This window comes from Scyliorhinus torazame, chromosome 3 (assembly GCF_047496885.1).
Source record: "Scyliorhinus torazame isolate Kashiwa2021f chromosome 3, sScyTor2.1, whole genome shotgun sequence".
Lineage (NCBI taxonomy): Eukaryota > Metazoa > Chordata > Chondrichthyes > Carcharhiniformes > Scyliorhinidae > Scyliorhinus > Scyliorhinus torazame.
Genome location: NC_092709.1, coordinates 303,410,498 through 303,426,059, shown reverse-complemented (window position 1 = coordinate 303,426,059; position 15,562 = coordinate 303,410,498). Strand labels below are relative to the sequence as shown.

The window sequence follows — 15,562 nt, the reverse complement described above, 5'->3', positions numbered from 1 at the left end:
GATACTTAGTGTACTTCTTATATTTGTGTGTAACGAAGTTTGGATACTCTTTTTTTTTCTTTATAAATTTAGAGTACCCAATTAATTTTTTCCAATTAAGGGGCAATTTAGTGTGGCCGATCCACCTATCCTGCACATCTTTGGGTTGTGGGGCCGAATCCCCGCAGTCACGGGGAGAATGTGCAAACTCCACACAGACAGTGACCCAGAGCCGGGATCGAACCTGGGACCTCAGCGCCGTGAGGCAGCAGTGCTACCCACTGCGCCACCATGCTGCCCCCGAAGTTTGGATACTCTGTGTAATAGGGTTTGGATGCCTTTTGCAGTTGAGTTTAATACTATTATGGTAATTTGGTACAATAAAGGAGATTTGTTGCATGATAAGAGTTTGAGTGCTTTGTCCAGAACGTTAGTTGACCCCGTGTCTGAGGTGCAAGGGCAGTTTGTATTCTCAAAGTGCTGACGCGGGCGAGGGAGCTGGAATTGTAGCTGCTGCCTGAAGCTCATTAAGGTGCTCGTTGAGGGGTCTGTCGGTTTTCAGAATTTGGAAAGTTTTCCAGTGAGCCTGATCAGTTTGCTGCAGGCTCTTAAATAAATCCCTGTGGAGGTGATTTTATTTCACATCGTGGCGGGGGCAGGGCTGGGAAATTAGGCGAGCTGTTCAAAATCCATTGACTTCGACGGGACTGGAAAATCCCTCCAGCGGGAAGGGCTTTAACATTCCGCCCTAGGTGCCCACAGCAGACCCAGGATTCTGTACCATACAGCAGGCTGGTAAGGAGGGTAGAATGTAACAGTCCAGCTTTCAGTGCATTGGAATAGTCGAGTCTAGATGTGACAAAGTCATGAATGAGAAAAAAGGATAAAAAGATCACTCTTCCAACTTCTTCCATCGGGCAGGAGATACTAAAGTCTGAGAACACACACGAACAGACTCAAAAACAGCTTCTTCCCCACTGTTACCAGACTCCTAAACGACTCTCTTATGGACTGACCTGATTAATACTACACTGCTGCATGCTTCACCCGATGCCGGTGTCTGTATATTTACATTGTGTACCTTGTGTAGCCCTATTATGTATTTTCTTTTCTTTTCATGTACCTAATTATCTGTTTGAGCTGCACACAGAAAAATACTTTTCACTGTACCTAGGTACACGTGACATAAACAAATCCAATCCAATCCAAGATTATAGGGGGATTGTAATTAGCCTGCGGGAGGAGGATCCCTGATGTTTGGGTTTTGAAATGAAATCAGTCTAATGTCACAGCCGGCTTTCTGTAGTCATGTGACTATGTCATGAAGCTGTCTGGAGGCAGACATCTTAGGGCTCAGCAAAGACCTCTCGCTGAGAAGACGCTGATGGAACTTTGCAGTCTTTGAACACAAAATACCTGTTGTGTTGAATGGCCTTTGCGTATTCTGTACTTTCTTTAATGCTACGTTGGCAATAAAACCTGAATAGCTGACCTGACATGGACAGGTGTTGCTAGTTCCTCGTGCACCCTTTTACTGCTGAGTCTCTGCAAACCTTTCCTGTGCCATTGCGTTTCGTGCTTCAGAACTTACCGCGGTTATCATGTCCGATTCGCATTTTCTTCAGCGCCCCAATGTCCACAGCCTCTATAGTAAACTCATCAATATTTCCTTTCTCAAACTTATTTTTGTTACTTTTTGATGCCTTGAGGTTGACAGTGCCTGAATTCAGAGAAGAAACATCATGTTAAAAAATCTCAGGCATACGTAATCTGCTGTGAGCAGGGGTCAGGTATGGTGGTTTAGTAATTCAGAGGTCTGCACTAATAATGCACAAAATTAAAGTTCAGCTCAAATCATGGCAATTTGTGTTTTTTATTTGATGAGGGTAGTGCAGTCGATGTTGCGTATATGAACCTTTAAAAGGTGTTTGATAAATTATTTCATGTTAGGCAGGTTAGCAATTTTAAGTCACTGGGATGAGGGGGATAGTAATAGCATGGATATAAAATAGGTAAGTGATAGAGAACAGAGAGTAATGGTAAATGACTAGTTTTCTGACTGGAGAGAGGTAAATAGGATATTTTTGATATAAATTTGATATAAATGTGGACTTGGGGGCACAGTGTGGACATTTGCAAATGACACAAAACTTAGAAGTGTAATAAACAGTGAGGGAAATGGGAATAAACTTCAAGGGAGCATAGTCAGCTTGGTGTAGAATCATGGGATCCCAACAGTGCAGAAAGAGACCATTCAGCCCATCGAGTCTGCACTGACACTTCAAAAGTCCCACCCTATCTAGGCCCAATCCCCCGCCCTGTAACCCCACCCTAGGGAGCAATTCATCATGGCCAACCACCTAATCTGCACATTCTTGGAATATGGGAGGAAACCGGAGCACCCATGGAAAACCATGCAGATACAGAGAGAACGTACAAACTCCACACAGACAGTTACCCGAGGTCGGAATCACACCTGGGTCCCTGGCAGTGTGAGGCAGCAGTGCTAAACATGTGCCATGGTGCTGTGGAATGGGCAGACACATGGCCAATGAAATGTAGGAAAGTATGTGGTGATACTTTTTAGTAAGAAGAATAAGGCGAGACAATACAAGCAAAATGGTACCATTTTAAAGGGGGTCTCAGATCAGATAAGGGCATTCAAATGGTCATTGCATAGACATATGGACGATAAGGGAATAGTGTAGATGGGCTTTAGAGTGGTTTCACAGGTCGGCACAACATCGAGGGCCGAAGGGCCTGTACTGCGCTGTAATGTTCTATGTTCTAGATAGAGCTGGGGGTGTTTGTACACAAATCATTGAAGATGGCAGGAGATCTAACAAAGCAGTTGTCAAGGCAAATGGGATCCTGGACTTTATAAATTGAGTATAAAAACCAGGAGGTTATTCAAAACATATTAACATAGAAAATAGAAGAAGGGGTAGGCCATTCAGCCCTTCGAGCCTGCTCCACCGCTCATTATGATCATGACTGATCATCCAACTCAGTAACCTGTTCCCGCTTTCCCCCATATCCTTTGATCCCTTTCACCCCAAGAGCTGTATCTAAATCCTCCTTGGGAACACATAGGGCACAATTCTAGACCTTTACCATAGTTTTGGAGAGGGGTAGGAACAGACAGTATGGGAAGGTATTTAATTGGGGGAGGGGAAATTATACTGCTATTAGACAGGAGCTGAGGAGCATTAAAAGTGGGAAAAATTGTTCTTGGGGAAATGCACAACAGTAATGTGGGGGTTGTTTAAGGAGCACTTGCTGCGAGTGCTGGATAGTTTTGTCTCACTGAGACGAGGAAGGAATGGTAAGGTGAAGGAGCCTTGGATGACAAGGGAAGTGAAGCTTCTAGTCAAGAGAAAGAAGGAAGCTTACGTAAGGTTGAGGAAGCAAGGTTCTGACTCGGCTCTAGAGGGTTACAAGGTGATGCACGATCAATGACCACTAAAGCGAGGTTGTAGTCCAACTGAAGGCTTTAATAAGCTAGATGTTTCCCCCAGCAGCTCAGGTACAGAATGAAGGCTGCTGGGGCGGCACGGGCTCTTATACCCCACCTTGCAGGGCGGAGCTACCATACAGCTTGACCAATAGGAAACATACAATATCTACCAATGGTGTTCCAGCATTACCAGGTACCGTAATACCTCTACACAGACTACCACATTCACCCCCTGTTAAAAAAGAGTCCGGCGTGGGTGGTGGCCTGATATTACAACATGGTAACGTGGTAGAAATTATAGTTATGGAGGTACCGTAATACCTCCGTACAGCGTTTTGTAACTATATACAATTCTATTTACTATTTACAATTTATGATTCATAATTAACTATACACTTTAAAATGAAGCAATCAGTCGATCGGGCCCTGGTCGTCCTCTGTGATTGTCGAAGCTTCGGTGGTGACTCCGGTGGAGGCTCGGGCGTCTGTGACTCCGGGAGCGTGGCCTAGATCTCTGTGGCAGCTTTGATACCCCTAGACGGTGCTGGTGGGGAAAATGGTTGACCTGGGAAGGGAGCGTCTGCGGAGTGCGTCGGTGGGTGGGGGGGCCTAGACGACGCCGGCGGAAGGACCGATCCTCCTGTAAAGTGCACTGGTGGGAGGGAGGGTGGGACTGCTCGCTGGGGTGTGCGTGGGGCTACGGTGGGTGGCAGGTCTCGCAGGGAGACCGTATCTTGTCGGCCGTCAGGGTACGCCACGTAGGCGTACTGGGGGTTAGCGTGGAGAAGATGGACCCTCTCGACCAACGGGTCCGACTTGTGCGCCCGCACGTGTTTTCGGAGCAGGATGGGACTGGGAGCTGCCAGCCAGGTCGGGAGCGGGGTCCCAGAGGAGGACTTCCTGGGGAAGACCAGGAGACGTTCGTGAGGTGTTTGGTTGGTTGTGGTACAAAGCAGTGACCGGATGGAGTGGAGGGCATCCGTGAGGACGTCCTGCCAGCGGGAGACTGGGAGATTCCTGGACCGTAGGGCCAGTAGGACGGTCTTCCAGACCATTCCGTTCTCCCTCTCTACCTGTCCGTTACCTCGGGGGTTGTAACTGGTCGTCCTGCTCGAGGCGATGCCCTTGCTGAGCAGGATTTGACACAGTTCGTCGCTCATAAAGGAGGACCCCCTATCACTATGTGTGTAAGCGGGGAACCCGAACAGTGCAAAGATGCTATGGAGGGCCTTGATGACGGTGGTTGCGGTCATGTCGGGGCAGGGGATGGCGAATGGGAACCGGGAGTACTCGTCAATCACATTCAGGAAGTACGTGTTGCGGTCGGTGGAGGGGAGGGGGCCTTTGAAGTCCATGCTGAGGCGTTCAAAGGGATGGGAAGCCTTTATTAAGTGCGCTTTCTCTGGCCGGTAGAAGTGCGGTTTGCACTCCGCACAGATTTGGCAGTCCCTGGTGGCTGTCCTGACCTCTTCGATTGAGTAGGGCAGGTTGCGGGTCTTGATAAAGTGGAAAAAGCGAGTGACCCCCGGGTGGCAGAGGTCCTCGTGGAGGGCTCGGAGGCGGTCCACTTGTGCGTTGGCACATGTGCCGCGGGACAGGGCATCCGGAGGCTCATTTAGCTTCCCGGGACGATACAAGATCTCGTAGTTGTAGGTGGAGAGTTCGATCCTCCACCGCAAGATCTTATCGTTTTTTATCTTGCCCCGCTGTGCATTATCGAACATGAAAGCAACTGACCGTTGGTCAGTGAGGAGAGTGAATCTCCTGCCGGCCAGGTAATGCCTCCAACGTCGCACAGCTTCTACTATGGCCTGGGCCTTCTTTTCGACTGAGGAGTGGCGGATTTCGGAAGCATGGAGAGTACGTGAGAAGAAGGCCACAGGTCTGCCCGCTTGGATGAGGGTGGCCGCCAGAGCTACGTCAGACGCGTCGCTCTCGACCTGGAAGGGGAGGAACTCGTCGATGGCGTGCACCGTGGCCTTTGCAATGTCTGCTTTGATGCGGCTGAAGGCCTGGCGGGCATCTATCGACAGGGAAAAGCTGTGGATTGGATCAGGGGATGGGCCTTGTCCGCATAGTTGGGGACCCACTGGGCATAGTAAGAGAAAAACCCTAGCCAGCGCTTCAGGGCCTTGGAGCAGTGAGGGAGGGGGAACTCCATAAGGGGGCGCATGCGTTCTGGGTCGGGGCCTGTAACTCCATTTCGCACTACGTAGCCGAGGATGGCTAGGCGGTCGGTGCTAAACACGCATTTATCCTTGTTGTATGTAAGGTTAAGGATCTTTGCGGTCTGGAGGAATTTTCGGAGGTTGGTGTCGTGGTCCTGCTGGTCGTGGCCGCAGATGGTGGCATTATCGAGATACAGGAATGTTGCCCGTAAACCGTACCGGTCAACCATTCGGTCCATCTCGCGCTGGAAGACCGAGACCCCGTTGGTGACACCGAAGGGAACCCTTAAGAAGTGATAGAGCCACCCGTCTGCCTCGCAGGCAGTGTTTATTGCAGTCACTAGTGCGGATGGGGAGCTGGTGGTAGGCGGACTTAAGATCCACCATGGAGAAGACCTTGTAATGCACGATCCTGTTTACCAGGTCGGATATGCGGGGGAGAGGGTACGCGTCCAGCTGCGTTAACCTGTTGATGGTCTGACTGTAGTCGATGACCATCCTATGCTTCTCCCCGGTCTTTACCACCACTACTTGAGCTCTCCAGGGACTGTTGCTAGCTTCAATGACTCCTTCCCTCAGTAGCCTTTGGACCTCTGACCTAATAAAGATCTGATCCTGGGCACTGTACCGTCTGCTCCTGGTGGCGACGGGTTTGCAATCCGGGGTGAGGTTCGCAAATAGGGAAGGCGGGTCGACATTGAGAGTCGCGAGGCCGCAGACAGTGAGGGGGGTATCGGGCTGCCAAATTTGAAAGTTAGACTTTGGAGATTACACTGGAAGTCTAAACCTAGGAATGTGGCCGCGCAGAGGTGGGGAAAGACGTAGAGCCGGTAATTTTTAAACTCCTTTCCCTGGACTGTGAGGTTTGCTACACAAAATCCCTTTATCTCTACTGAGTGGGAATCGGAGGCCAGGGGAATTTTTTGTTTAACGGGGTGGATGAGGAAAGAAGAGCACCTTACCGTGTCGGGGTGTATGAAGCTCTCCGTGCTCCCAGAGTCAATTAAGCAGGACGTCTCGTGCCCGTTGATTAGTACTGTTGTAGTAGTTGAGAGTGTTCGAGGCCGGGACTGATCCAGGGTCACCGAGGCTAATTTAATCAGTTGAGTGTTCTCTTCGGGCGGTGTGCGGTCAGCCAAGCTGGGGTCCTGGGAGTCCATCCAAGATGGCGGCGCCTGGGGGCCGCACGTGGCCCTGGAGTAGGAAGATGGCGGCGCCCACTGACTGCACGGGGACCGTGGAGAGGTTTGTGGTGGCAGTCCACATTCGCCACCGGAGACCGCGGCGACCGCACGGGCCTGGCATACCGCCACGAAGTGGCCCTATTTACAGCATCCCTTGCAGGTGGGTGCGCGGGCCAGGCAGCGCTGCCGGGGGTGCTTGGACTGCCCGCAAAAGTAGCAGCGGGCCCCCCCCCCCCGGATTTGGGTGGACAGCATACTTGCCAAGAAAGCGTCCCGGATCAAGAGTTCTGTGTGGTCGCTCGCCGAAACTTGCGGGCAGCTGCAGTCTCTCCCCAACACCGGGAGCGCACGGTAGAATTCTTCCAGAAATTCCCCAGGGATTTGTCGCCTGATTGCTAGCAGATGTCGGGCGTAGACCTGGTATATCGGGCGAATATAATGTCTTTTTAGCAGCTCTATTGCTGCATCAAAGTCTTCCGCGTCCTCGATGAGGGTGTAAATTTCCGGGCTCACCCTCGAGTGCAGGACTTGCATTTTCTGTTCTCCCGTGGGTGTGTTTTCGGCCGTTCCGAGATATCATTTAAAACATGCCAGCCAGTGCTTGAAGGTTGCTGCTGAGTTTGCCGCGTGGGGGGCTGAGTTGCAGACACTCCGGCTTGATTCGGAGCTCCATCCTTTTAAATCTAGCTTATTAAATTGATGCACGATCAATGACCACTAAAGCGAGGTTGTAGTCCAACTGAAGGCTTTAATAAGCTGGATGTTTCCCCCAGCAGCTCAGGTACAGAATGAAGGCTGCTGGGGTGGCATGGGCTCTTATACCCCGCCTTGCAGGGCGGAGCTACCATACAGCTTGACCAATAGGAAACATACAATATCTACCAATGGTGTTCCAGCATTACCAGGTACCGTAATACCTCTACACAGACTACCACACAAGGTAGCCAGGAAGGAACTCAAAAATGGACTGAGGAGAGCTAGAAGGGGGCATGAAAAAGCCCTGGCGGGAAGGATTAGAGAAAACTCCAAGGCGTTCCACACTTATGTGAGAAATAAGAGGATGATCAGAGTGAGAGTAGTGCCGATCAGGGATAGTGGAGGGAACTTGTGCCTAGAGTCTGAGAAGATGGGGGAGGCCTTAAATGAATATTTTGCTTCAGTAGTCACGAGAGAAAGGTAAGAAGTCTTACAACACCAGGTCAAAGTCCAACAGGTTTGTTTCAATCACTAGCTTTCAGAGCACTTCTCCTGCCTCAGGTTCTGTGTACTGTGATGTACTGTTCTATGATTCAGTAGCCTTGTCGTGCCCAACTTGATGTTGGGACGCGGCTGTTGATTCTCGTGTGATTTGTAATGCTCAAATTCCTCCAAAATGTTATGAAATCTTTCGAGGTGTCGTAATCTGGATCGTGCTCTCACTGGGTGTGACCCAGATTAGCATATGTAAATAATCCATTAGGCTCATTTAAATATAGGTTCATGGATTCTTCCGACACCCAGGACCTAACGGTCTGGGAGACCTGGCCAGGGCGATGCTTAGTACTGGTCCACACAAATGCCAACAAGTCATAATGACACCTGGAGCTATTTTAGACCCCTGGTTGGTGGGGAAAAGGGTAGAGTGGCACCCTGACTTTCCCCCTGGCACTCAGGCACTGTGGCAGTTCTAGCCTGGCACCCTGGCAGTGCAATCTGGGCACCCTGGCCGTGCCACCCAGGCACCCTGGTAGTGCCACCCAGGCGCCCAGGAGTGAATCAGGGTCCTCAGCACCGTGAGGCAGCAGTGCTAACCACTTTGCCACCGTGCCGTCCCTTTAGTTGGAAGCCACAGTGCTATCCACTTGTGCTATCGTGCTACCATGTAGGCCAGACCAAGTAAGAATGGCAGATTTCCTTTCTTAAAGGACATTGGTTAACCAGATGGATTTTTACTATAGTTGATGATTGTTGTTATGGCCACCATTACTCAGATTAGTTTTATATTTCTGATTTATTAATTGAAGTTAAATTGTACCAGCTGCTGTTATAGGATCTAAACCCACATCCCTGGACCATTGGTCTTGTCTCCAGGTTACTAGCCCCAATACATCACCACTACACCACCGTCTCCCAGGATTTGGCAAATGAACCAGTGGCGACATGAGGAAAACCCTTTTGTTACAAAACAAGTGGTTAGGATTTGGGAGGCATTGCGTGAAAGGGTGATGGATGCAGGTTCAGCTGTAACCTTTAAAAGGGAATTGGATAAATGACAGCAGGGATACGAGGAAAGAAGTGGGAATTGGAAATAAGTTGATTGCTCTTCGAAAGGGCCGGCACAGACTCGATGGGCCAAATAACCACATGCTGTGCTGCACAATGCTATGAATTGAGTTTAAAAAATCTAAACAAATGGCACTAATAAACCAGCTAATTGCTGATTTAAGAGGAAGGCTCTGGAGATTATGGTCTCCTTCATAAGGAGTAAGTAACGAGAACTGTTGGGTACCAACTGTATGATGTCTTTTTCCACTAAGCTGGTTGGTGCTGTCTGGAAGGTGGCCTGCACGATTCACCTAGAAACCTACATGCCGTCCTCAAAATATTAACATATTCTGCTAATCAACTTGAAAATAGGGAGATTAACATTTCTGGAAATTAAAGCGGGGACTATAAGGGGCGGCACGGTATCACAGTGGTTAGCACTGCTGGCTCACAGCACCAGGGACCCGGGTTCGATTCCAACCTTGGGGCACTGTCTGTGTGCATTTTATACATTCTCCCCGTGTCAGCGTGGGTTTCCGCCAGGTGTTTCCTCCCACAGTCCAAAGATGTGTAGGTTAGGTGGATTGACCATGCTAAATTACCCCTTAGTGTCCAAAAAGGCTAGGTGGGGTTACAGAGCTAGGGTGGGGAAGTGGGCCTAGGTAGGGTGCTCTTTCGAAGGGTTGGTGCAGACCCGATGGGCTGAATGGCCTCCTTCTGCACTGTAGGAATTCTATGAATCTATAATGAACCAAAATAGCTACTACGTTTTCTAACTGTCCCCCATTTAAACAGATTTAAGTTCTTTCTGAATGACCCCATTTTTAATTTCTTTCCCTCTATCCGCTGATATTTATCTTCTGCCAACTAGTTGATGTGCCAGATTCTTGGAAATGCAGCTCCGCAACTGGTCACCGTGATGTATAGGAGAGCAACGCACGGGGAGCAGTAACACTCTCTGCCGTTTATTATTCTGCCGAGCATCTTGGACTTGTTCCCTCAAGACTAAACACTAGACACTTATTGGGCACACGGAATTTTCCTCTCAGGTCTAGAACATAGACAATACAGTGCAGAAGGAGGCCATTTGGCCCATCGAGTCTGCACCGGCCCACTTAAGCCCTCACTTCCACCCTATCTCCGTAACCCAATAACCCATCCTCACCTTTTTGGACACTAAGGGCAATTTAGCATGGCCAATGCACCTAACCTGCACGTCTTTGGACTGTGGGAGGAAACCGGAGCACCCGGAGGAAACCCACGCAGACACGGGGAGAAAATGCAGACTCCGCACAGACAGTGACCCAGCGGGGAATCGAACCTGGGACCCTGGCGCTCTTTCCTAAATTTATCCAATTGAAATGTGGACGCCTTCTTACCCGTGTCATCCTTCTCACCAAACAGGATGACGAACACATTGGCATCCGTCCCTGCATTCTTCTTCTCCCCAGTTTTTACCCTCACGGTGTAGGTGGTAGACTGAGCTGTTAAGAACAGAAAGGTTTTGGTTATTGACTTGACTGTGCCTGATTTTAATAATGTTTACTGAAATCAAACAAGCTTTGATGGCAACTAGATGCCAGGCTAGGCTAGCGACCACCTCCTTCATTAAGGTACACTGCTGAAAGATAGCACATGCATTAATAGAGCTTTCTTTTGCATTGTCAAGACATCCCAAAATACCTCTTAAGTAATTTTGATGCATACTTACAATATAGAAAAACAGAGCAGATAATTTGCACATTGCAGTGTTCCACAAACCATATGGTAAATGATCAGGTAGTCTGTTTAGTGTTGTTGGTTGAGGGATAAATGATGGATCTTATACCAGCAGAAATCTCCTGTTCTTGCTTTGAAGAGTTCCATGTGATCTCTGAATGCCAGTTAAACATCTCAGCTGAAAACCAATATCTGCAACTGTGCAGCACTCCCCAGTAATGCACTGAGGCAACAACCTTGATAATGGACTCAGGCCCTGAAGTGGGGCTTAAATCCATGACCTTCAGCCTACCTGTGAGCAGTGACGAACACTTAAAGGGGGAACCTAAGACACGGAGGCAGCAGAATGTGTAAGAAAATACATGTTCAGTTACAAAATATGCCTGCGAACTTAAACACAAATGCATCACATCATTTGTTAGGCTGGAAAAGAGGATTTGCTTTCTCAATAGTTTCTTTTCACCTTTCTGTTCAAGGCCTAGTGTTGCCTGAGATTGTTCATCTCTGTTCGAATCTTTCCTCAGGAATGCCTCATCTACGGGAACGAGCTCTCTTGCTATCTGCCCATCATCCTCATCAACAGCTAACCATCGTTCACAAGGGAAAAAATACCTGGCGAAACAGAACAATGTATAAAGCCTAAATGATAAGGCAACATTTGACACAAAAAACACATGAATGACTTCTGCCTGCCCAAGCCTTTCCATTCCCATGATAGTTTTAAATAAATATACGCACTGAAAGGAAAGTCCTGCATTTATCCCATTAACCATTGAAAAAGGTCATTATTAAATTACTTGTCCTTTAATTGACCAAGGACATGCACAGCTTATATCCTTGCCCTAGTTAGCGTTGATTACTACTGATAATCCCTGGTTAAAATAATGGGTGGAATTTTCCTATCCTGCCTATGGCACGTGAGATCGGAGAATCCTGTAGAAGACCAAAAAATCGGAATACTCCCAGCATGAAAGGGGCGGAAAGGCAATCAAAGTGGTTGTGGGGAAAGGGAATGGTGGAAGGCTTCACAAGGGCGTATAGGAGGAAGGGGAACAATAGCAGGTAGAGGGGGGTCCGAGGGGTGCGAAGTTGGAGCCCAAAAAGGGGAACTGTGATGCTGACAAACAAGGAGGTGGATGGGATGACACAGGCATGATTGGGAGGGGATACATACAGACTCTGAAATAGGAAAGGCGAGGGGGGGTGTTAGTGTGGCACACAAGGGATGGGTCCCGCTGAGACTCATGAAGTGGGGTTGGGAAGGCTGGGAAGGGAGACAGCGTGGTGTTCAGTCATGAGGACAATGGTCATCTCAGGTCCAGGGCCAGCAGATCGCAGTCAGAAAGTTGAGGCACTCCTTGGGCTCACAGGCAGGACTGAGAGAGGACAGACTGTCCTTGGGCTCCATGGACCTCACAGTGAAGAGTGAGAGAGTACAGACAGCCCTGGGGTGCAGTGACAGATGCTGCAGGGCCATGCAGGTTGTACTCCTGCAGGGGCAAGGGCTGTGTGCTCATGTGGGATATAATGCACAGTTTGGTGTGCACGGCATTTTCACAGCCCAGGTCCATTAGCTTGTTTGGCTGTGCTGGGCAGAAACAGGGTCTCCTCTGCAGATGACCACGCACACAGCCTCTAACTGGGAAGGGTAGAGGTCCACATGGGGAATGGGCACGTCAGCTGTGATTGTCTCAGGGAAGATGGTGGGAATGTTGATCACAACAACAATGCAATCCAGTATTACTTGGGGCGGGGCTCTGGGGAATAACAGAAGGGAGCTCTACCTTCACGCCTTGAAATTCCGGGTAAATATCTAGGGCATGGTCAATGAGAGAGGGCGCGTTGAAGTTGGGCTCGAAGGGCGCGATTGAACAGACTTAGAATAAAGTCCGCTGACCGACTGGTTTAGTGAGATGTTTCTCAGTGGCTGCAGTGCCGAGAATCACCCCGTTATTCAACGAAGCTTTGTTGTTTCTTTGGCCTCAGGGAGTTTCTCTCCGCCAAGGCCGCACTTGATTGGAGCGCCATTTTGATCAGCAGCCATGATCTCAACCCCCACCCACACACACACACTTTATCAACTCCCCCCTCCCCAATCTTGGTGAGGTCCCTGGAAACCCTCCCTCACCGCCCCATCTCTAATTGGCAAGCTACCCCCCCCCACCCCCACCCATGGGTTCTGAATCCTGGACAACCTGGCACCTGGACACTGTCACCCAGACAACTTGCAAGTGCCAGGGTGGCAGTGCCGAGATACTCTGGTGCCAGGGATACCTGGGTGGCATGCCAGGGTGCAGCGCTGGCTGTACCTCAGTGCCCTGGTGCCAGGGAGAGTGCCAGCGTACTACCCCGCCTTGTCCCCGACCTCCCGAGGATCTCCAATGGCCTACTCACCCCCCACCCCCACCACCACACGTGCCATTACGCCTGGTCCACGTATGTCTGGGCCAGCAGTAAATAGTGTCCTGGCGAAGTCTCCCAGGCACAACCGTCGAGTCCCGGGCACCGGGTGAATCAGGCATCAGGATATTTAAATGAATCATTTGGCTCATTTCAATCTGCAGATCTGGATCTCGCCCAGTGAGGGCGAGATACAGATCACGCAGGGCGGTGCGAATCAGGTGACCCAATGGAGTGTGAGGCCATTCCCTGTCCTCGCAGTGCCAGGGTGCCGGGTTCAATTCCTCCCTGGTGACTATCTGTGTGGTCTTTGCACTTTCTCCCCGTGTCTGCGTGGGTTTCCTCCGGGTGCTCCGGTTTCCTCCCACAGTCCAAAGATGTGCAGGTTAGGTGCAATAAAGATTGTAACACATCTCTATGGGCAGCACCCAAGGGTGCAGAAACAATCTTCAGGGAGATTGACATCACATGAATATGAATCTTACAAAGGGAGACTATCATTAAGGGGGTTGATGTTTAAACCTAAATATAAGAGGGTTCATATACACATAATCACACTTTCAATTGACCAAGCCATTCACATAAACAGCAAATGTATTCACAAAGGTGCAAGATTTATACAGTGTTTGTACACCTATGACCCAAAAGTGATTTCAATATTTCTCAACTTTCCTAACCCTACCAGCAGAGCTAGATACAGCCCCGACATCCACGCAAAGGTGGAGGCAACCTGCTGACCACTCCGTCCTGATGTCTGCGATGACCTTGGTAGACGTCCTTTGGTGTCCCGGAGGGACGCACGGCCTGATAAGGGTCTCCTGCTCAGGGACAGATGCACCCTCCTCAACCTAAGCAGCTGGAGTGGATGTAGTCATAGGGAGAGGGGATTCTGTCACCCCCTATCTAGCCAGGATACATGTAATTCCGATCCCAAAGTATATGGTTGACCATTAATGCCTCAGGGTAACTATGGATGGCCAGTTGACATGACCCTCTCCATATTCTCACATTCTATGTCACACATTTTAAAAAACATTTGGAAAATCCTTCTATCCCCTTGTCACATTCGTGACAAACACAACTCCGCACATTTTCAACAAATAAACCAGACACCCAGATTCAGACAAAATGAGATTAAGTGCCAAACAAATAATTAATTTAGTTAAACAAGCATGTTGATATAGGAATGGGAAACCGGTGAAAATGTTTCTGATGCGGTACAAAAAGTAGGATTCCTCCCCTCTTGCTTTGTACACGTCAATACTCACGTGGTGTCATCCTTCTCATCAACAATTTCCACTCTGTCCAGGAACCAGGCTGCATTTCCTCCTGCATTATCATGTCGAATGCGTAGTTTCCTTAACACAGCCAAGTCAATGGCTTTGATCAAAAATATATCTTCCTATATTGGAAAACAAAATATAATGGTAATATTTTAAAAATCACACATACCCTAGAGCAGAACGAGCTTGGAGCTTTCCTTAATTTATTTGTTTAGATTACTAAAACAGGGAGGTCATGATGGAGCTGTATAGAACTTTGGTGAGGCCACAGCTGGAGTACTGTGCACAATTCTGCTCACCACATTATAGGAAGGATGTGATTGCACTGGAGGGCGTGCAGAGAAGATTCACCAGAATGTTGCCTGTGATGGAACATTTAAATTATAAAGAGAGATTGGACAGGCTTGGGTTGTTTTCTCTGAAGCAGAGAAGACTGAGGGGTGACCTGATTGAGGTGTACAAGATTATGAGAGGGTGGAGAGGGAGAAGCCGTTCCCCTTAGTTAAAAGGTGAGTTATGAGGAGATACAAGTTCAAGGTGAGGGCCAGGAGGTTTAGGGCGGATTTGAGGAAAAGTCTTTTTACCCAGAGAGTGATGACAGTCTGGAATGCACTGCCTGGGAGGGTGGTAGAGGCAGGAAGCCTCACATCCTTTAAAAAGTACCTGGATGAGTACTTGGCACGCCATAACATTCAAGGCTATGGGCCAAGTGCAGGCGTGGGATTAGGTGGGCAGGTCAGGGCCTTTCATGCGTCGGTGCAGACTCGATGGGTCGAAGGGTCTCTTCTGCGCTGTAATATTCTGTGATTTGTTCATGGGTTGCGAGTGTCACCGACAAGGCCAGCATTTATAGCCCGTTGCTAATTGCCCTCGAGACGGTGGTAAGCTGCCTCCTTCAATCATCCTTGCGAAGGAGGCACACCAACAGTGCTGTAGGGATGGAGTTCCAGGATTTTTTCCAGTAGCAATGGGAGAAGGCAGCTCACCAACAGGGAATCTGAAATTTAGGGACATCGGGAACCAGAGAAAAAAAGAGCAACCTAATGAAGATTTTTAAGACACAGCATTTCTAAATATCTAAGTAAAGATCGGAAGTAGAACAAGAAGCCCCCAGTTCTGCACTCATGA

The 15,562-nt window shown here is 49.0% G+C and overlaps 1 protein-coding gene across 1 annotated transcript in view; it reads right to left on the bottom strand.

Moving 5' to 3' along the window:
- loxhd1a (lipoxygenase homology PLAT domains 1a) overlaps positions 1-15,562 on the bottom strand; it is a 332,608-nt gene that overhangs the window by 100,822 nt on the left and 216,224 nt on the right. The window contains exons 27-30 of the mRNA XM_072497474.1: positions 14,420-14,553; positions 11,215-11,363; positions 10,412-10,516; positions 1,571-1,699 (exon numbers count right to left, since the gene is read on the bottom strand). Coding sequence (XP_072353575.1) covers positions 1,571-1,699; positions 10,412-10,516; positions 11,215-11,363; positions 14,420-14,553 — 517 coding nt within the window. The remainder of the gene's footprint in view (positions 1-1,570; positions 1,700-10,411; positions 10,517-11,214; positions 11,364-14,419; positions 14,554-15,562) is intronic.